The sequence below is a fragment of the Watersipora subatra genome, chromosome 1, assembly GCF_963576615.1.
Source record: "Watersipora subatra chromosome 1, tzWatSuba1.1, whole genome shotgun sequence".
In the NCBI taxonomy this organism is placed as follows: Eukaryota; Metazoa; Bryozoa; class Gymnolaemata; order Cheilostomatida; family Watersiporidae; genus Watersipora; species Watersipora subatra.
Genome location: NC_088708.1, coordinates 72,167,332 through 72,190,153, shown reverse-complemented (window position 1 = coordinate 72,190,153; position 22,822 = coordinate 72,167,332). Strand labels below are relative to the sequence as shown.

The following is a 22,822-nucleotide window of genomic DNA, read 5'->3' as shown; positions in this document are numbered from 1 at the left end:
TTGTTGTCGAGACTCTTCCATCAGTGCGCTTATAATACACACATTCACCTGCTACGAGGGAACTATCATCCCATACAATATGCAGTCAGCTTTAAGCATTTTACATAAATATATAGCGGCGCATAAACAATAAATGTATTTTAGAATGAAAACATTTTTGCCGTGCACTGTAAGCTTTGTTACTGAAATTGGGCTTGAAAACTGCGTCTTAGATTCACTCACAGCTCATAAGCAAGGTGGCAGGATGTAACAAAGATATGTCACAACTATCATTTCAGTTTAAATACACACACACAACAGCGTGGGTTTAAATGAAATTAAGCTTTCGACAAATACACGCATCACGAGTCTTCTAAAAGTATAGGAGGACCAGCACTTGTCGATCCATCTAGAGACATGGGATGCTCCCCATCACTCAGATTGTCTAAATAGACAGTATACTGTTGCGAAGTGGCTTGATCATCTTCCACTTCATCAGCCTTCTTTCCTTCCTGAAACAACGCAGGCACTACTATCCAGTTGATTGGAACTTCATTCAAGGCATTACTTTTATGATTCGAAAGACTGAGTAGCCATGAATTCAATGACATTAACCAACAGCTGCACATATGTGTAATACTTCTACAGGGTAGTAGTTATGATGATAGCTAGTTCGTGGCTTGTAGAGATAGACAAGGATTGTGACGCATTAGAACCGCCCAGCGTCATTGCTCTAGTACACAGTAATTTTTCAGCGCGCTGCAACTTTCTAATGCGCAGTAGACATTTGCTGCAATTGCAACCGCCTCGCTACTGCAAACTGCCCGCTCCTTTCTACTGAGCATTTGCTTTCGTGACGCATTGCTCGAAATACAGCATTTCACGCATACTACGAATGCGCATTCTTCAAAACTTAAAACTGCAAGTGTACTATAACTGCACAATATTATGAAGTTGCTACTATGGATCAACTGCAATCATGGTTGTGAAACACCAGAACTGCACTGCGTCATTGCAGGTTTTCCAAGTGTCCACACTGTTGCATAAAATTGTCAGATGCCATGTTTAACAAGTGCATGGAACTTGCACTCAAACACCCATATTATTTCGGAATAGGCAGTTCTGCATTATCACCATTTTTTATAAAATTGAAGTCTGTATTGTATTTTCATTAACATATATTAAAACCATAATAGAGTCTCAATAGAGTGATCAAATTGCTGGCACACTCATACTCAATGTTGATCAGCATTTACGTCTTGCAATAGTCTTGTGGTCAAAGACAAATGAGTACTTGAGTCTGTGATGAGCGCATGTTGCACTGCAAACATGTGCTGTGCATGTATGTGCAGTGGAATGCAAAGTTTCCACCGCATTTAGCACTGCGAAACGCGCACCAGCAACACTCCGACTGCATCCAACACTGGACACTGTCCAGTAAGTAATACCGCCACTGCACCAATATTGCTTACTGAGCATTAAAAAATGTTGTACCATGTGTATACCGCATACTATGCAGTAGTAAATGTGTACAATATAAGGTAATATCGCATGGCTGTCACATGCTTGCTACTGCACTGCTAATGCAACCGTTTCAACTACTGCAAAAATTTACTACAGCTAATGCATTTAGCATCCGGGCATCAGTGAGTATTTATCAATAGCCAGTTATGATTTTTTCGAAATGGTTATAACGCTGAGATTGACAAACTTAATGTTTCTGGAAAATTTAATATAACTATTTAAAAGCTAGTCAAGGGATACAAAACTTGATGGTGCAATAAAATTCTGTGACCTAATTGCAAATTGATTTGTTTGACTGTATAATTAGCGAATAGCTACATTCACTGGGACCTTTTCACCAGCTATCTGGCTTTGAGAATTCTCAGTGAAAAACTAGCTTTACCTGATGCTCCATTGAATTAGGCTGAACAGCATAGGCGAGTCTCACTTCTCCATCAACAATATAGTAGGTGCCGTGAGACGGTCCCCCTTCATCTACCGCCAGTGTGTTTAGCTAGAGGGTAGAAGAAACAAGAAACTTGAAGATAGCCTGAAATGAAAGAGCTCCCATAGAAACCAGGCCCGTATTCCCTGGGGCGGCTGAGTCGCTCCAAATTTTTAGTCTTTTTTGGCGGCAAAGTAATTAGAAATGCAGTTCAAGCTCATTCACTTGGAATTTCCAACAACTAATTTACTAGCACCTAGCATTCTATATTGTCTCCGTGGTGATCTTGCCAAATGAGTGATCTTGTGAGACTTTGTTAAGACTTGGAAACTGAACTTTATTGCTTATAGTGGGGGTGTAAAGAAGACCCCCAAACTTGCATTTTCCGCATCGTATAAAACTTAATAAACGTACAATCAAAACATCGATGAGGAGCACTATTGGGCAGGCTCGTCTAAATAATCTTCTAATATTACACATATATAAAGATGTTGAAATAGATACAGAATCAGTTGTAGAAGATTTCGGCCATGGACACATTGACAGAACAAGAGCTATTGCAATAAAGAAGTAATAGCTCTTGTTCTGTCAATGTCCCTCACAGAAATCTGTAGCGTCGTAAGTTTTACATCGTTCGTTGGATAAAAGAAAAAGTTTTGCCTACCATGAACCATAAATTTATGTAGATTTTGATGCTTACAATTGATTGCATGTATGCATACTTCGAGGGTTGTTGATGCTTAAAAGGTCCAGAGCTTTGGGGCGCTGCCCCGAACCCCGCCGGGGAGCTTACACAGTCCCCAAGTGTTCATAACTAGTCGCCCAACATTTGCTGCCCCAATGTACAACTAGGGAATACAGGCCTGATAGAAATGCTATACAAGTATAATCTCTCTACCTCAGGGACCACAGGCTAGCCATTATTATTGTATTGTGTGTTCGGCAATGCTGTGATGAACCACATAACTACTACAAAGTGCAGTGACATACTGTTCGAGATGATCTGCAGTTCCTCTTCACATATACAAAAATGTACATGTATTTCATGTCAATGGTTCTTATGATAAACTAACCGGATTGCTAGTGAAAGGCTTATGAATAAAAAAAAAAATTTTTAGTAGATTTTATTAGAAAGCATCGATAACTTTCTATCATTTGCAAATGTTTTTGATATTTGAGGTGATCTGACTGCAAGAATATTTCAAGATTAAAATTGACCAAACTTGATCTCGGTTGAAATGCTCAGAAGAAATTGCCGAAATGATATTGCTAGTTGCGCGACTGCCTGTCTCCCTTGTTATTGATATCAGCTTTTGCTTTCAAATTTCAGCGTTATATGTCTCTATGCTGTCTATTATTGCCGGAGAGCAACTACGAGGTCTGATCCAAAAGTTCCCGGAATGGAGTTGTATACTCGTGCATATTCACACAATGGAAAAACCCATTGCAGGGTTGGCTGGGAAACACCTCTGGAGTGTTGTCACAAAATTTCAGGTGGCTATGACAATGCGTTCTCATGTGAGCTAACGATATGTCAAGGTCTGTCTGGTGCTTCCGTCTTTTTTTTTAACAAATTTATCGTCATGCCTAATCAATCGGAACAGCGTATTTGCATTAAATTTTGTGTGAAATTAGGGAAAACAAGTACTCAGACAGTTGAAATGTTAACTATTGATTTTAAAGATGCTGGTCTAAAGAAAACACAAATTTTTGAGTGGTACAAACGCTTTTGTGAAGGTAGAGACAGCACTGAAGATGACGCGAGGTCTTGCAGACCAGCGTCGGCAAGAACCTGCTCGTAAATTGACAATGTGAGGTCACTAGTCATGGCAGATCGACGTTTAACCATTAGAGATATCTTGAGAGACTGGACTTAGTTTTGAAACAGTTCAAAAAGTTTTAACTGACAATTTAAACAATTTTTTAACAAATTAAACGAGTCGCAGCAAAGTTCGTGCCAAGCTTGCTAACTGATGACCAAAAAGAGCTCAGGATGCACGTTTGCAACGATTTTAAGGAAGCTTTCCGGAATGATCACAACTTTATTTTAAAGGTCGTAATATCTTTGTTTTCTTTAATTTCACACAAAATTTAATGCAAATGCGCTGATCTGGTTTATTAGACATGACGATCAATTTTTTTTTAAAAAGACGGAAGCACCGGACAGATCTTGACATATCGTTAGCTCACATGAGAACGCATTGTCATAGCAACCTGAAATTTTGTGGCAACACTCAAGAGGTGTTTCCCAGCCAACCCTGCAATGGGTTTTTTCATTGTGTGAATATGCATGAGTATACAACTCCATTCCGGGAACTTTTGGATCATACCTCGTATCGACGTCATAATCACACTTTCGCTTTATAGACGTCATAATCGCACTTTCGATTGAATCTGAGTGTTTTAACCACGATCAAGTTTTTTGTCGATTTTAATCTTGAAACATCCGGACAGTCATATCACCCCAATCGCAAATGATAGGAAAATAGTTAAAATACCGATGCTTTTTGATAAAATCTAATAAAAATGTTAGTTCACCTTTAATACGTATGATTTGGCAACTATTCCAGCAGAATTACGGAGAAGCTTACATCAGGTGTATCCATAACATGAGGTTCACTTCCCTCAACAGAGTCAGATTGCGGCGGTAAATATTCCTGTGTATCCGTAACAACAGCGCTAAATTCAGTGAGGACCGTACTAGGACAAGCGATGTCACCGTCTTCTGTTATAACTATTGTCTGTAGCTGTTCCTCTGTCGGGTAAGTCTTGAGAGCTGGTTGACGCGCCTCGGCAAGCTTGGTAGAGCACGGTACTAGAAGACAAGGTACATAGTATATATTATATACACCTCAGTAGAGTGTGGTACTACAAGACATGGTACAGCGTATATACACCTTAGTAGTGTGTGGTACTAGAAGACAAGGTGCAGTGTATATACACCTTAGTAGAGTATGGTACTAGAAAACAAGGTGCAGTGTATATATACGTCAGTAGGGTGTGGTAATAGAAGACAAGGTACAGAGTATATACACCTTAGTAGAGTGTGGTACTACAAGACAAGGTACAGAGTATATACACCTTAGTAGAGTGTGGTACTAGAAGACAAGGTACAGTGTATATACACCACAGTAAAGTGTGGTACTACAAGACAAAGTACAGTGTATATACACCTTAGTAGAGTGTGGTAATAGAAGACAAGGTACAGTGTATATAAACCTCAGTAGGGTGAGGTAATAGAAGACAAGGTACAGAGTATATACACCTTAGTAGAGTGTGGTACTACAAGACAAGGTACAGAGTATATACACCTTAGTAGAGTGTGGTACTAGAAGACAAGGTACAGTGTATATACACCACAGTAAAGTGTGGTACTACAAGACAAAGTACAGTGTATATACACCTTAGTAGAGTGTGGTAATAGAAGACAAGGTACAGTGTATATAAACCTCAGTAGGGTGAGGTAATAGAAGACAAGGTACAGAGTATATACACCTTAGTAGAGTGTGGTACTACAAGACAAGGTACAGAGTATATACACCTTAGTAGAGTGTGGTACTAGAAGACAAGGTACAGTGTATATACACCACAGTAGAGTGTGGTAATAGAAGACAAAGTACAGTGTATATACACCTTAGTAGAGTGGAGTACTAGAGGACAAGATACAGCATATATACACCTTAGTAGAGTGTGGTACTTCAAGCCAAGGTACAGAGTATATATACTTTAGTAGAGTGTGGTACTACAAGACAAGGTGCAGTGTATATACCCCTCAGTAGAGTGTGGTAATAGAAGACAAGGTGCAGTGTATATACACCTCAGTAGAGTGTGGTACTAGAAGACAAGGTACAGTGTATATACACCTCAGTAGAGTGTGGTAATAGAAGACAAGGTGCAGTGTATATACACCTTAGTAGGGTGTGGTACTAGAGGACAAGATACAGCGTATATACACCTTAGTAGAGTGTGGTACTTCAAGACAAGGTACAGTGTATATACACCTTAGTAGAGTGTGGTACTAGAAGACAAGATACAGCGTATATACACTATAGTAGGGTGTGGTAATAGAAGACAAGGTACAGAGTATATATACTTTAGTAGAGTGTGGTACTACAAGACAAGGTGCAGTGTATATACCCCTCAGTAGAGTGTGGTACTAGAGGACAAGATACAGCGTATATACACCTTAGTAGGGTGTGGTAATAGAAGACAAGGTACAGAGTATATATACTTTAGTAGAGTGTGGTACTAGAAGACAAGGTACAGAGTATATGCACCTTAGTAGAGTGTGGTACTAGAGGACAAGATACAGAGTATATACACCTTAGTAGAGTGGGGTGCTAGAAGACTAGGTGCAGGGTATATAAACCTCAATAGAGTGAAGTACTAGAAAACAGGCACAGAGCTTATACAAATCAGTAAAGCATGGAGAGAAAACTACTTGTCGACAAGCTTAATAGATTCAGACGACACCTATACAGACAAAGAGATAAAGTCAACTATCTAACCTTTAGCCCTGAGATGACGACTCAAAGTGCCATGCTCAGAGAAGTGCTTATCACAATAGCCACACTTGAAAGGTTTGTCACCGGTGTGCACTCGCACATGTCTCGTCAGACTTGCCTTTTCTCGGAACCTCTTAGAACATATCTTACATACCCAGGGCATATGCGTGGTGTGAGTGCGGGTATGCACCTTGAAGATTGTCTACAAAGACTAGAGTGATCCGAAAAAGAATAAAGAAAAGTAGAGGAGCGTAGAGTATAATTTTTTAAGACTAGATATCGAGCTAGTTTACATTCACAGTCTCCAATCCACATTTTGACCCCAACAAAAGCCAGTTGAACGCCATCAAAGGTTAAAGCTAATGGCTTACAAGCCATTACACATTGCGATAAACCAGTTACAATTAAGGTCCGAACACACTAGGCGATTTTATCGCGAGCGTCACGAGGAGGGCGGAGATATCGCTGGCGTGTGCATAAACACACTGGAGCGATTCCCTAGCAAACGATATAATTGGCACGCCCACAAACTGCCAATAAAATTCCGTATCATTAGTTTCTTCGGCGTTGTTAATAAATCTAGGTTAGTCAATATGGCGCCGTCTAGGCGACAACGTAAACAACTTACGCAATTGTTGTAAACCTATCTCACTTTCACGGATTGTACACTGCCTACACTACAAGAAGACATAAGAAAAACCGATTATTGTATTTTTAACTGTAATATTTTTTACTATTTTTAAGCATATTTTATTTTGTAGTGGTTTTTTATACTTAATACATTAAATATTTACCGTTCTCAATATGGTCAACCTGCGCAATGATTAACTCCAAATGTTGGTTTTCAACTCGGATTTTTGTAATTTTGTTTGTTATGGTGTACAGGACTGGGAGTGCTATTATTAAATTTATGAACAATCCAGTGTTTGTTCTGAAGATGTTTCAATCGTAACAAAATAGCAAATTGTCGCTGCTGTACGTTGGTGAACAGCGATGGGAAATAATTACCCGCCATAAAATTGCATTCTGGAAAAGCCAACCAATCGAAATGCATCTCGCTAGCGATAAAGTTGGGTAGACAAAGTCTAACGTTATCGCTCTGCATGAGCACGCTGAGTGAATTCTAGCGCAGATTAGCGCCACGCAGCGCGATATCGCTCTAAATATCACCTAGTGTGTTTATACTTTACACTACAATTACAACAGCTTGAAGCAGAAAAGGCAAAATTTGAAGTTAAAAATGAGACACAGAACTAACAATTTGATACCAGTTTCTAACCCCATAAAATTTAGACTTAAAAAGCAGCTTAAGAAGTCATTCAAATAAGAAAATTTTAAAATTCAAATTCTCACAAAAATTAAAAAAATTGTAGCAAGTTTAAGCATTTAATATTTTTGACAAAATTTTCATGTTGTTTCCAAACATTGGTAAGAAATACGAGCTCTGGTTTTACTTGTTTTTAGCAGTAAGCGTAACTGTACTTACTCTAACCAGACTTACGGTATTTATTAGCAGTAGACTGCAGATAGCTACTTCACTAATAATCTTTTTAGTCGCATCGTTACAAAAGTGAACTTTAAGAAGATTCAGTGAAAAGAACTCAGCGATGAAGCAGTGTTAACATCACATGATTACTGCAGTTGTTTAGAGACTCTGTTTTATTTCCCCAAGTTATATAAGATACGATATATTTGAGTTTCAAGCTCAGTTCATTCTGGGCAGTCGAGCCTAGAAAAGCATGAGTTTGAAGCCATCATTTGAAATTGCAATAGAGGGACACAAACCGGGAGAAGATTACTCACTGCTGTCTTAAAGGATTTTTTGCATATATGACAAGTGTATGGACGGTCATTGGAATGAATCTTGAGATGCTCCTTGGCATGTGTGATGCGCTTGAAGAGTTTGCCACACTCTCCGCATTTGAACGATCTCTCATCGCTGTGACATAGCATGTGTTTCTTAAACGTGTCTTTTGTTGGAAAATCCTTTGGACAGAGTTTGCATTTGTATGGTCTCTCACCTGTGCAGCGACAACAACCATCAAGTTCTCATGGCAATGTACACTTATGTAAGGAAATAATGAACATACAGCCAATGTGAACATCTATACCGTAAGTCCTCATGCTCAAGTCGCGCGGCTTGTCGTTGGGCGCGGCTTCTGGTTCAAGGCCATAGACCGCGACTTAAGGCCATTATTTTAAAACTTACGTGGGGCTCAGGGCGGCTTCTCGATAAATGCGGTCTTTGCTCAACTCTCACGCTATCCATAGAATCGCATTCATGATACACTTTTATGTACAGGGGGTGTTTTGGCGACCTACTCGTTTATTTTCAAGGTCATGGTTATGGAATACTTTAGACTAAAGAAAAATTTATCGCTCCAAGTCAGATGAATTAGTGACAGTGAGAGACAAGTGGTTGGGAGCGAGTTAATACCTGCTGACATCGAAGCAGAAACTATGGACCAAACTGAGTGCAAAACAGTTTTTCTTATTCAACTGGACGGGGAATAGCGAAACCAGTCTCAACACTCTCGCTCCCGAAGGGCTCAAGGATGACAAAACCTCATTCGTTAGCCGTGGTCTGTGGGCAAAGGCGGCTTGTTGGTAAGGGCGGCTAGATACCACAGACGGCTTGTTGGAGGATTATTTTTTCCTTCGTGAGTCATCTGTTTGTGAGCACAAGCCGCGCGGCTTGAGCATGAGGACTTAGGGTATATAAATCTCAATGTTTGGTCCTTTTGTTTGTTGGTCTGTTGTTCATGTGTCCAGTGTTAGCGATAAAGTTTTAGGAACAAAAAATCCGCTTCACATAGGATTTGATATTAAAACCTCCGGGTCTGCAGACCAGTGAGTAATCCACTACAATGTCCAACTGACCATAGTGATAAATGATTGTGTGACATTCATTACATCAGTTAAAACATTCATGCTGAAAGCGCTTGGGATTATCAACTAGCACATTTGATCGATACATGTAACGCAATGATTATTAAGCCAGCTTCAAACACAGCTATTTTTTTAGCAAAGATTTAGATTACTAGCTTACCAGGTAAGTTATTTACATTCATTGGGTAATTATTTTATTATCTGTACAAACCGGGCATTCAGCTAGTCCTTTTACATATTTAGCCGATAAAAGAGCCCGAAACCAAACCTGTATGCACACGGATGTGATGCCGAAGGTAGCTAGGAGAGCGAAATGCTTTGTCACAAACAGGGCAGTTCTTGACAGTCTTCAGTGTGAGAACTCTCTCTTTCACCTCACTAAGGCTGTCTTCAACAGTTGCACACTCGAGTATGAGTAGCTGTTGCACTATCAGGATCGCCTCTCTAAAACAACAGTTCATATAGCTCTTGCATCTATATAAATCTCAAAGTTTGTGTGTGACTCTGTGTGTCCAGCTATAACAATTAAAATTTAGGAATGATATATCCGGTTCATGCTGGATTTGATCTCGGAACCTTCCATTCACCAGGCAAATATCTTACCAATTGAGCTACGTGATATTGATGGATTCATTGGGAGATATATGTCGCTATGTGGGTGAAAATATCGTATTGCATTACGCAAGCCATTAAAGCTTGCTTTCAAAGTTCTTATTAGGAAGTGTACTAATAAGTTTACTATCTAGTGTACTCAAATTAGCCATTGGCAATGTGCCAGGCTAATGGCAAAGGGCAAGCAACTACATTACATGCCATTGTTTATAAGCTGATTTCTAATACCCGTGCAATGCCAGGCATTCCGCTAGTCTCTTTATACAAATTACGTAAAATCATTAAAGCCAATGAAAATTTGCCAATGAAAACCCTCTAGGAGTCTAGGACACAGAATAAGAGGTCCACCGCAATAAACATAATCATGGGTACCAATCATCCTCTGTGTCAGAGATCAGGAGGAGGGCATATGTTCTTCAGGAATATGATGCAGTCTTGAGAGAGGCAACAGTTACAGAGTAATAATAAATGGAAATGAAACAAAATCGTAAATCAATGCATATTTTTTACGTGATTTATTTAATCTTAAGCTAGCTAATGTTGAGGCTTGGTAGGATGAGAGAACAGCATCTAATATACAGGGAGAGTAAGTCTTCAAGCAGTGATAAGTCTGCATGATCAGCAACCTGCATAACTAGGAGATAATTCATAAATAAACTGCCAACACAAACTTTATTTGTCAGTTTAGATAACTTCTAATATTTTCCAGCCCAAAATTAAGAATACTAGTTTCGGTGTACTCAAGCGTCTTGATCCTTGTTTTTCTTTTGGTGCCTATTGTTGCTTCAAGAAACTGTTAGTTTTTTTGCGTAATTGTTTTGAGCAAAGCAAAAGAAATGGAAAAATGAGGAAACGATATTTTTAAAATTCAACACGGACAAACAAATATTTAAAATATTGTGCAACCTCAATACGGAGATAGATATTAACTGGCACTATAATTTGAAATCAAGTCTTTAATGACAATTATAGTCCAAGCTTGATATACAATACTAAAACAATCAGTTCCTATATGCGCATTGTACAGTGTATATCAAAACCGTTTTGTGCTGAAGCGGATATCCATATGTAATGATAGTGCGTTGTATTTCATATAATTCATTGCACACCTCAAAACATAATGATACATACTTTAGATAATTACATATGCCGAATTACAAAAGTGTAATAAGAAAAATACAGTATGTGATACGATATAAGAAAACTAAACAGAAACGAAATTGTATGCAATAAACTAAAGCAATACAGTACTAATGAATGAAAAGAGGTTTTATTGTCACTTTACCTCCACGTTAAAGAGAGGTGAATTGACATGTAGCCCTGGAAATGCAAGAGATTAACAGTGAGCAGGTAAAAATAGCACTTGAACTAAATAAACTTGAAATTAACAGAGCTTTTTATAATTACTGTACGTGTTTTTATATTAACGATTTTACATTTATCTTTGAAATAGCTTGGCAAACTTCTCCATTTTCACGGTTTTGATCTGTCATTTTCGTGCGGCAACTCTCAAGAAAGCAAAGGTAAATTATCATGCAATACATACCTTGCAACTAGCTAGGATATTCATACCATAGCAATACCAATCAACAATGATGAAATACCAACCTAACAGCTTGCTGGGGCGAAACTGTGCGCAGTGAGTCCAGAGATTTACAGTCATATAATCTCTCTGAAGACATCAATTGAGTACTGGGAGTCACAGGCTAATAAATGAAAGAGAATAGCTAGGATATTCATGGAGAACAAGCCTTTACAGAATGAGGCTTTTTAGATAAAATAACTTGTCACTTAGCCCCGCTTAAAGGAAGTATGATATGAGAATTTCACAGAATTTCACATAGTAACCGCATTTTAATGTTGTTTATTATGTTAAAACCAATTTCAGGTGTGCCTCTGTCAGGCTGCTCTTGGTACAATGAACTCTAGTGCTGTATATTCAGAGCTCCATAAAGACATAAATTGCAAAAAGTTAAACACGGGCTATTTTCCTATTTCTATAAACAGTTAGGAATGGGATACTTTGCATGTGATGTTTTTTGTAACATTGCAATAAATTTGATAAAATATTTTTAAAAACTGTTCTGACTTTCAAACTATAACAATAGCATTATAATATTGCTCTTATGGACAAAAAGCAGCATGCAATAAACTTAAATCTCTCACATCCTTGTTAAGAGAAATGTAAGCATGATAATAATGCATCTATAGCTATTATCTGATGAAAAGATTCTTGTTCATGACAAATATTAGTTTATTTTTCAAAACAAGTTCTACAAAATCTTCAGAAAAAACCTAAATGAACAGCAATGATGCTTTGTCCATAGCATTAAATTATTTTAGTTAGGCAAGTAGATGCTCAGATAAATAAATTTAAATTTGTCCTTGACCTGCGCTACTGCTCATGCACAACCATGACTAGCGACTACAAACCACTACTGATTACAATAGTATCTGCTCTGTAATGAGTTTTACAAGATGTGTAGATTTTTCTGCTGTCAGACCTCCTTTCATGAACATATTGGAGACACAAGACTTTTTATAAACAAACAGACGCGGAGAGAATATCAATAGTTAACCAAATTGAGGTCCAAACTAAGGATACACATATTATGAAGAAACCCATTGTTAACCTCAACACAGGCCAAGATGCAAGCAAGAATGATACGAGGTAATACTAACTGCTGAGTGCGTGTGAGTGATGTGGGCAGTGAACTCCTGTCTGGAGCCAATGAATGAGCACTGGTCACATAGAAAAGAACCGGTAGCGAGATGTTTCCGCAGGTGTTCCTTCAGACTGCTTGTCTTTGTGAACTGCGTGCCACACATCTGTAAGTTAAATGCATAGAAAGTATGCGCCATATAGAACAACCCCGTAATAAACAACCAGGTTTAACGGCCTTGAAGACGGCTTATATAAAATGACAGAACTGCCAGTGAAAGCGAAAAAATGAAACTGTTTACAGCGATGACGCACAGCTCATGTGCAATATCTATGTTCCACAACCAATAGGAAGAAATAGCAGCACCTGGCAGGAAGTGAAATATTCAGCTACAGGAACTGGCTGTTGGGTTTCTCGTGAATGACTGTTGGTCTCAGATCTGCTTTCAGCGGGTTCAGTCAAAGATTGAAAGGCCGTGTCTTCGTCAGACCCATTTTCGGTAGATCGTGAACTCACTAGCTGGATAGACACAGCATCGGCAGAAACAGAAATTTTAGAGACTAGCTGAGAATCATCGAGTTCAGACAAATCCTTGTCATACTGCCGTATGGATTCAGACAGTCTTCGCTCCTTGTCATCACCTAACTCTACAGTTTTGCCCTCAAGAAAAAGAGCTGAGTCCCTGTCGGTGCTCAACTCTGGTACGAGGAACTCCTCCGAGAGTAAATGTGATTCAAGAGGGTCCTCATCTGTCTGGGGAGGAAGAGGCTGACCAGGTAAGGGCATGTTCTTCCCATAGTTCGGTAGTTCTGTGTCTCGCTTCTGATTGCATGGAATTCTGAAGAAAAAAGAAATAAAAATAAAAATGCATTAAAAGAACACTGCAGGATATTACAAGGAAAGTAAGCATGATTTGTCCCAAGAACAACACATACTCAACCATATGCTTTCCAGCGATAGCCTCTTACTTGCCTGCTTTTTCTGTGGCGTGCCAGAGCCCCTGATTCACGAAAGGCTCTCTGGCAAAGCTCACATTTGAAAGGTCTTGAGTCTGTGTGTCTGCGTTCATGCCTGACTAGCGAACCCTTTGTCTTGAATGAGTACGTGCAGCTCTCATACGTGCATATGAAAGGTCTTTCTACAGTATGTGTCTCGATGTGTTTCTTCAATGATGCTGCCTGAATAGAAGGGTTTGAGTGGCAGCAGCATATAGCAATAGTTGGATGACAGTAAGTTTTGTCATTCTTGGCTTTATAATGCAATTCTATGAATAAAACTTCAATCCTTAGCCTTAGCACGCTTAAAAATGCTCCAATTGTAAAATTAATGAAGTTAACATTAACAAATAACATCAGGCTTCACATTTCTTATCTTTCAGACATTTCTTTATTAGCAAAATGATTCAAAAGAAGTTTAAAGCATCAAAATGATTACAACAACTCAGGTATTAACCAAACTAGTGTTCCTAAAAATGTAAAACCTGTGGAGTTGTTCCACTTTCCTCCACATTTGTTCAAGAAGGCAAATAATGTAATGCATATGGATAAACGTCAGCCCAAAATGATAAAAAACTTTTAGGGTCAAGGTGAAAACGAAGTTAGCAATTCAATTGTCACCTAGTTTATTACTTCTAGACAAAGGTATTCAACACAAACTAATGCAGAGCTCTAACCATGAAAAATCTGGATGAGAAATCAGAAATCTCCATGAGGAATAATCATCTATGTGAAAGATAAAAAACAAAAGAGAAGTAAACCATGATGCTGATACCAACCATAGCAGGTCTTAAAAAGTTAAGTTATCGGTCGCTCATATAATTGGTCTGACTGCATCTAGTTGCACAATTTCTAACAATTTACAATGCCTTGTATAAATACCTTATACTACAATGCAAGATATGAGCGCCTACAATTAGATTTTTTTCAAAAGAAAATTATCCGTTGCAATATTGTTAAATTCTAGAACGCGTAGAAATGCTCCGTTGGTCAATTTAGCCAAATCTTCTCGTTTTCCTTGTCTGAAAAAGATCACCATTGTATTGCTCACATCTCTACCTGTTCTCACAATATCCACAAATTCCTCATCTGTAATAGTGTTTCACTAAGGGAATAAATTGAAAATGGTAGCCGTGGTAACACACTCATGCTATAGAGGATTTTAATATCCGAGCCGGGTTATCACAAAATCATTTTGGTGGGCTTAGTGTGTTGAGGAAAGCCATAAAAATATTTAGTGAACTGCTACTTGGAAAACACCATCAAACATTATTATTATTGTTCAATTAAACTCTCATAAAAAATTTTTGTTTTTGTCAATAAAATCAGAATTGCTCATTGAAATTGTACCTTATAGATATAAACTTAGCTTCTGTTCCATATTAATCAGCGATAGCTTTATCATAATTAGTTACTGGAAAGAAATTGAAATGGTAGTGCTTTAACCCATGACTGTCAGTCACCGCATGTAATCAACTGAAATTAATGGCATAGCACTAAAATTAGACCTACATTCACTCAAATACATCATCAGACCAGAATCTCAATAGTGAACCTTACCGTTCTGCAGACTCGGCTGCACTGAGGGCAGGTGAAAGTGCTGTCAACTGTCGGTGCGCTGTGACTCTCTCGCACATGATCTGCATATACATGACGGCTCATAATAGAGCGGCAGCAGAAAATGCATGATTCACAGATTTTGATTATTCATCAGTCTATTGCAAAATTATTTACAAACTAATAAATAAACAAAATGGCGCATATAAGTAACCTTCGAGGGATGACGTAGAGTTGAAGAACTTGGAGCAGTGCTCACACTGCATTCCAGGTAGCACAACAAAACGGAGAGACTCTCCTCTGTCATTAATGAAGGTACCACTCGTGTCAGCTGACATATTAACCATGCCGCTCGTCAGCATGACAGTTTGCACCAGAGGTGAACCGCTTCGAGTGGTACCTGAGACCTCATCAGGTAGACCTATTCTCTCTGTCAGCTGACTGTCAGCAGTTATAGCCGAGTGAGCGCCTTCTGTGTCACATACGTCTGACACCATCGAGTCAGTGCATTCCGTCAATCTACAAAATAATGCGTCCAATGGTCCTGTGTCTATTTTGGACCATGCAACACAATATTACTGCAACCATGCCATCTTGCTTCAAACAAATATTAGCCGAGTTGAACATATTCTAGCGAATCAAAGACGAGCCCTCAAGTACGAAAAGCAAATCTGTTACGTTTGTTCAGCCCTAATATTATTCCAGTAAAGGCTGAAGAATGCTAAGAAAATATTGAGCGGATTCTCCAACAACTTCAGATGTTGATGTAGTGTACCCACAGTGTTAACAGTGCAACTTTGTCATCAGGAAATATGTTGAATAATGAAACACAGAACACACTGAAAAAGTAGAATGATTTGCAATTAAAACTCTAAAATAATATTATCATTTATATTAATGAGCATCGAAAAATTAAAATTATCCAAAACAAATTTTAAAATTATACAATTTATATTACAAGCGAGTAGTAAAATTTGATCTACAGATAAGCCAGGGACAAAACAGGCTTGTGTCTGATGCTTCCACAGTATTCTAGAGAGCATTTGTTGAAAAACTGATACTAGCACTAGTGTTTCACAACACCTCATATTTCCCCTCCAACCTGCTTCAGCCTTTTGTACTTGGAAAGGTAGACTTAACATGTTGACAGGGCAGCAAATTATAAATATAGTGTGCATGGATTTATGATCAAATACCCTTTTTAACGCTACCAATGAGAAACTGTAGGACTCAGCCCAGATACTCCGCTTTGACCTTACAATATAAGATAAAACTGATCACCTACTTTAATGTTTGGCTGTGGCTGTTGCAATCATTGTTTTGGTGATTGAGGAAGGAATTTATGTCAGTGAAGACTTCTTTGCACTTCCCACAAACATGCCTATCAGCAGATATATCATCCGTGCCTGAATCCATGCTTGTTAGCTGATTCTAATAAGAACAGTTAGCCATGAGATTTACTGTCAGCATAAGGTGATATGATACAAATGGCCTGATAGGATGGATATATGCTATATTAATCATATGATAGTTCATGCATAATGCAAACATAATAATGTCTGAAAAGCGTGTGTCTATGAGCTAAAAGAGCAAAGATTTTCAGCGCAATTTGCTTGCAACTTGATGTTGCTGTCATAAATAAAAGAAGGGTTCCAAATACAGTCCCAAACAATTGATAAAATTTCACAAACAGTTTCTCCAGATGGAAATTACAGGGTTTACTTTATAGACAACACATTTTAACAGCCATTTTGAGTATATGTTATTATTGCGACAGTTTAATCTTATAACTTCAGGTGGTACTTTAGAGAAATTATTTGTTCAAATGTAATTATTGCATTTTAATTGGTTTTGCTGATAGCGAAGCTTTTACCTTTAGTTTTTGGTGAATCCTTAATTTCTAGAATGTATTTACCAATATTGTGTACAAAAAACATGTGCAAGACTAGCTACAATACTCTAGTTCTATTTTATTTTGCAACCACAAAGTCATGGATAATACAGATTTGCATAACAAAATAAACAAATTAACTTTTTAATGAAGCATAATAGTGGAGACAACACCGAAATGGAAAGAGACAATTCAAATGTCTTGTCTTGGCTGTGACATGAGTTGGTTCCATCTCGCTATTCATCAATTATCGTTACTACGCACACTCACATTCAGTTGTTTTAGATATTACTATAGAAAATTATATTCACCATTTTTAATTAATGTGCATCTCAAACACAGATGTTTTTTGTCAATATCGTCATAGATTTTATTGTATTGAAAGATTTATTTTCTATGAATAAATAAATTGTGTAGTAGACTACACAGTACTTTACAACAAACTATTGGTGTCGTAGCTAAAAGGTAACACTGCAAGCATTAAATTGTTTTAGGCAAGGGATCTAGCATAAATGGCCTTACCTGACAATTGGCATTTATTTTATGGACTGACTAGCTGTGCCTCCCGGTGTTGCCCGGGTATTAAAAATCAGCTTATAAACAATGAGAAGTGACGAGATTTGCTTACCACTTGCTGGCATGCAACACTCCAGCAAATGGCAGGCCATTGCCAAGTGGCCTGGCACATTGCCAATGGAAAACTCTACTAACTTAGTAAGCTTCAAATGCCGGTAGGCAATGACATTGCGTCAGCATTGTTGCCCAGCTAGGCTATTCTAATAATAGCTATAGCCGGAATGCAGACAGACATACGACATACAGACATAAAACATACTTTGAAAAATATATATATAGATTTGCAAAATTTGTAATTTTGAGCTGATAACTCTAGATTGCCAAAACAGCAATCACTTTACCACAGCGTTTCCTTTATCAGCATCGCTATCCTATTTCCTAAGTAGAAAGGACATTATACAGTTGGCATTATAGTTGGTGTTAAGCTGCCAGCCAAAAAACACAAAATATACGTTGTAGCTACATCTGATTAACTTTGAAAAAGAATCCCGTGGAATTTAGAGTGACACAGACCAATGAGATTTATATTGAAGAGATACATAATATAGAGAAGCAGAGATTGTGAGTTGACAGAATGCTTGGACTTCACATTGCAAGCAGAATGATTTTAAATAGCATTTAAGGAACATACCCAAATGTTAAAAAAAGTAAATCGTATATTATGCGGCACAGGCTAGCATCTTCATGGGGCATGCCAACAAATGATTGTTAACACATGACCAATACAATTTATATATACCAAAGCATGTACAGAACAAAGAACCAAATGTTCACATGATCCCATAATATTTTGATCCAATTAAATCTTGTAACCTTGCCCATTGGTAATATCTTGATTGACAATCCACACTGCTCCACTTGTAAACAGCGTTACTGAGCAATATATTCTGGTTCAGTAAATTAACTCTTTAGGTGTTATATAATTGTTACATAAGCACGTGGGCCTATTACATTTTGGGAGTAACTTTCTGCCACACTAATGTATTTAGCTAGGGTTTATAAACAAGTATTTTACTTATGTATGTAGATGCACTGACTGTAATAACTCATAAGTGAGTTTTAATCATAAATCTGACAAGTTGGGTGCTGTACTTGCTTTTTATGTAAAATGAATTTATTTATTTTAGAAGACTCTCGCACTATTTCCTTATTATTGAATAACGTAGGTATACTTCACCACAAATCACAAGAAAACTTGAATGAGCGAATGACTTTACAACGTAAAACAGCTATAGTTTTATCACCTAATAAGTGTTGAGCTTTAACACCGTCATAACTATTGAGCTTTTATCTGTCAAAGATGGGTTCAGCGAACTCCTCGCTGAATGGATGTAAAACAAACATCATTGCTCTGCATTGCTAAGATAACCTTCTTAAATATAAATTATTCAAAATAGCATACAACAGAACTCACATTTATAAATTAGTAAAGATTAAAAATGTTTTCGTGTACATAACATAAATGACAAAATCGTATGCGAGGCGGTCGCATCCATAGCAAAACAAGAAAAACCAGAATCAGCAACAGTGATGTGTCGTCGTAAACGACGGCAAAAGAGGACAAAGTGTCGGTTAACGCGCATGCGTTCAATATATAAGTTAGTGTCTTCCGCATTATTCGATTTCCAATAGTGGTCAAGGTTGTTGTTGTTGTTTTATTACAACCTGTCGATTATTGTCGTTCGTTATCAATTGTTGCTGAATATTATTCATGTTAGAAAATTGTATTTCAAAATTTACTCCGTTTACAGGTTCACAAAAAGCACTGTTAAATTAAACCTAGATATCAATAGTTCTTCTTTGACAGTGTCGTGAATCAGATTGGAGTTTTCTCACTAAGATCCTCAATATGAGACAAAAAGCGTGAGAACTCATTTATTAATATGTCATAACTTTATTTTTAAGCGGAAATCGAAGATTAAAACGCTGTTAAATCGTGGTATAGCGTGAGATTGGCAGCCTTACAAGCTAACCGTGCCGATATCTTTTTTCTTTTGCTAGCCGTGCTATGCCCCCAAAAGGCAACTCTGGTACTTTCGTTTGTGTATATGAGTTATATATTGGAAAGAATTGCTTCATTTGCTTACGCAATTGTTATGTTACACATTTGTATTGCTCAGTAAAGTAACTCTAAAACGGTTTATGTATATACTGATGTTAGCGTTATCCTCTTGTTATTGACAGGACAGAGTTTATTGACCTTTTATTGAGTTTTTATCGTCTGCGATTGGACAAAGAGTTGATAAATAAAGTCATTATTGATTAAACATAAACCTGGAACTGTCTATTGTTAAGAACGATTAGATACTACAACATTAATGCTTGTTAAGTATAACTATTCACTCCATATTACGTGTTGATCGTTGCACTCTTTTCAATAGCTGGCCTGGCTGGTTATTAGTGAAGCTATATCCGCCTGTATTATTGTCACATTGTTTATGGAATATAGTTATACGATGGTTTTCCTTGGCAAGTTATGTTGGCATAACTAAGAAATACTACTTCTTGTGAACAATTTATTAATTAGTATTGTCTTAGTAACAATCTGTATGCATTATATGCATACATGTACACCACTTTCATTTTTAGTATCAGTAGTTACCTAGCTTTATTGTTGCTACCTCAATTGAGAAAGATGGAACTGCAGCCAAAATTACACTAGCTCTTTATCAATTTTAGTGATTTGTGTTCTATAGAAACAGTAATGTATCCAACAATGTCAGGATAGCAATGCTTACTTGCTATATTATACTAATCTTACGAAGACTATAGGAGTCTGTTAGCGATAGATAAAGTTTTTGGAGTATGTGTATCTAATTTTTTTATGAAAGTCAATTTACTTGTTGTGCTTATTCACCATTTAATTGCAAGATTAGTTAAATAATTAACACTAATTATTTTAAAAGTTTTGTAGTTGATAAAACTTTTCTGTTTCAGATAGCTCACGTGGCTGTTGATTGGACATGAAACTTTATTTGGCTGAAAATCCACTGTTCTGTTTTCTGCTACTTAGTTATTCTGGTTGTTAGCTGGCAATGCCAGGTAACTAAGTGGCTGGCTTCAGACATAGTCTTTTAGCACACAGAAATTACTCTCATATTATTTTTCTGAACTCTTCATGTATCCAGCTGTTTCTGGTCGGTAAATAAAACCATTTGTAAGGTAGCAGTTTTTTAGCTGCATCAGTTTCAAGTTTACCACTTTTGGTATGAGAGTTAAATACAACTATAGGTTGATGTTACAGCAATTGTCATAAGCATTTTTTGCTTTGCTCACATTTACAATTTGAAATGGTGACAAGAAGTTGTCCAAATGGTTGTATTGAGAAGCGATAGTTAATGCATGTCACCATCTTGACATGCTGGGTATAAATTATTTATCTTTTTATCTACCAATTTAAGTTCGGCGATTAGTAAGAGGCAATTATGATTTTAGCCAATTTCTGTTGAGTTTCACAACAGATGGAGAGGCTGATTTATAAATAGAACGGCATAAAAAGATCCTTTCAGGCAAAAAAAATCAGGATATTTTCTAGTAGCTGATAATATTATCACACTATACAAGTTGAGCTTTAAACCCAAGCATTGTTATACATGTATATGTATTTTTTAACTGCTCGATGGTGCATTTCAGTAATTTTAGCTGTCCACTAAACTCCTTTCTCCATCTTTGACTATCTTTAGCAACGTTGCTATTCGTCGTACTTTGTGTATGATAAAGCAAATTATGATAAGATTATTTTCTTCATAATGGTTTTGGAATCAATCTAAATGATACAAACAGCAGTCTTTCATTTATACCAATTTTGTTGTTGAGCGGCTGTGATATGTCATGAAAACTTCATTCAAAGTTCATTCCCATTAACAATTTAGAATTATTATGAGAATCTGTGTTTGTTTGATTCTCAACAATCATAAAGCATTCGACCAGGCTAAAATGGGCGGACTTTCAACCTTGCATAAACTAAGGTTTAGAGGGGAGTGGTGTAGGTTATGGAGTATGATTATAGACTACCCTTTGCATATTTCAAGCTGCTTTCTGCACACGGAGTCATGCCCACTTTTTTTATTTCCACGTGTTTATAATCATGATTAGCAGTATTGTTACTGCGATCATCATTAGTAGTATTATTATTATCACTATTACCCTGGCAGTCTGGTGTACTGTGAGAGATCAGGTGGGCCGATAAAGCAGAGAATAAGTATGTGCCCAATTATTCAGGGAATAATTGGGCACATACTTATTCTAGTTTGAATGTCAGTAGGCAGTCGATTGATGCAGTTGTTAGGGTGTCAATTTACTAATCATTTTTTTCAACATCCTACCACGACTTCGGAAGGATGAACACGGCTCTTATTATAGTAAAGATGATTAGTAATAGTACTAGTATTATCCTCGTTAGCCGTATTACAATTATCATCATAATTAAAACAATTTCTAGTATTATAAATAGGCTTTCAGATTTATCTCTTATCCCGAGTTTCTCACTAATATCCTGTAGCAATATGGAGTTCATAGCAGATAACTTGAAACAGTAAAAAATCTATCGATATAAAACGATAAGTTTATCGTTGTGATAAACTTGATATTCAGGTCATATAAACTTTTATGTGGTTGCCAAGAATTGCATGAAAGTTTGTATTATAGGCTATTGACCTCTCAGTGAAGTCTTTAGAAACAAATTTTTCCAAAGTTCTTTGAGTTTTCTCAAAGTATAAGCATAGTCTAAGCATAGTGCATCATAAAAAATAATCTTTCTCGGTTAACAACTTCATTTTTAAGAATCCACTTACTAATGGATTAGTGCGACATGCTATTTATGTCTATTGACTTTAAAACATGTTTCAAATAGTAATAAAATAGTAGCGTATTGTTGAAATTTCTCTACTAAACCATTGTTCCTTTTTATATTCCTCATGCTGTAATTGGCATTTACAGCGTAAGAAATATTTTATAGAAATTTAAATTCTGTATTTTATACTTCAACACGACAAGTTTTGCTATTTAGAGTGCTCTATTCAAGTATAAACTCAATTAGTTAGCAGGAGTGTATAATCCTCAAATCAATTGCTGTCAGAAGTGTTTGTTAAAAAGCGCAACAATGTTATCTTTAAATATGCATCACTTTGATAATGTCAAAACCCATACATTTAGGTCCAAAATGGTCAATTCTGTGTTTTGCGCTTCTTACTTCCTTTGTTTGTGTA

The 22,822-nt window shown here is 37.1% G+C and overlaps 1 protein-coding gene across 1 annotated transcript; it reads right to left on the bottom strand.

Moving 5' to 3' along the window:
* Positions 1 to 174: 174 nt before the first annotated feature.
* Positions 175 to 19,155, bottom strand: LOC137396745 (transcription factor E4F1-like). Its single transcript, XM_068083055.1, has 14 exons — positions 19,030 to 19,155; positions 16,434 to 16,579; positions 15,363 to 15,667; positions 15,152 to 15,231; positions 13,569 to 13,774; positions 12,963 to 13,434; positions 12,616 to 12,762; positions 11,542 to 11,639; positions 9,590 to 9,765; positions 8,236 to 8,453; positions 6,436 to 6,634; positions 4,519 to 4,742; positions 1,886 to 1,996; positions 175 to 491 (listed from the first exon to the last, which is right to left on the bottom strand). Exons 2-14 carry the CDS (start codon positions 16,562 to 16,564, stop codon positions 342 to 344), a joined length of 2,517 nt encoding a protein of 838 aa, XP_067939156.1. The 5' UTR covers positions 16,565 to 16,579; positions 19,030 to 19,155; the 3' UTR covers positions 175 to 341.
* Between the last annotated feature and the right edge of the window lie 3,667 nt (positions 19,156 to 22,822).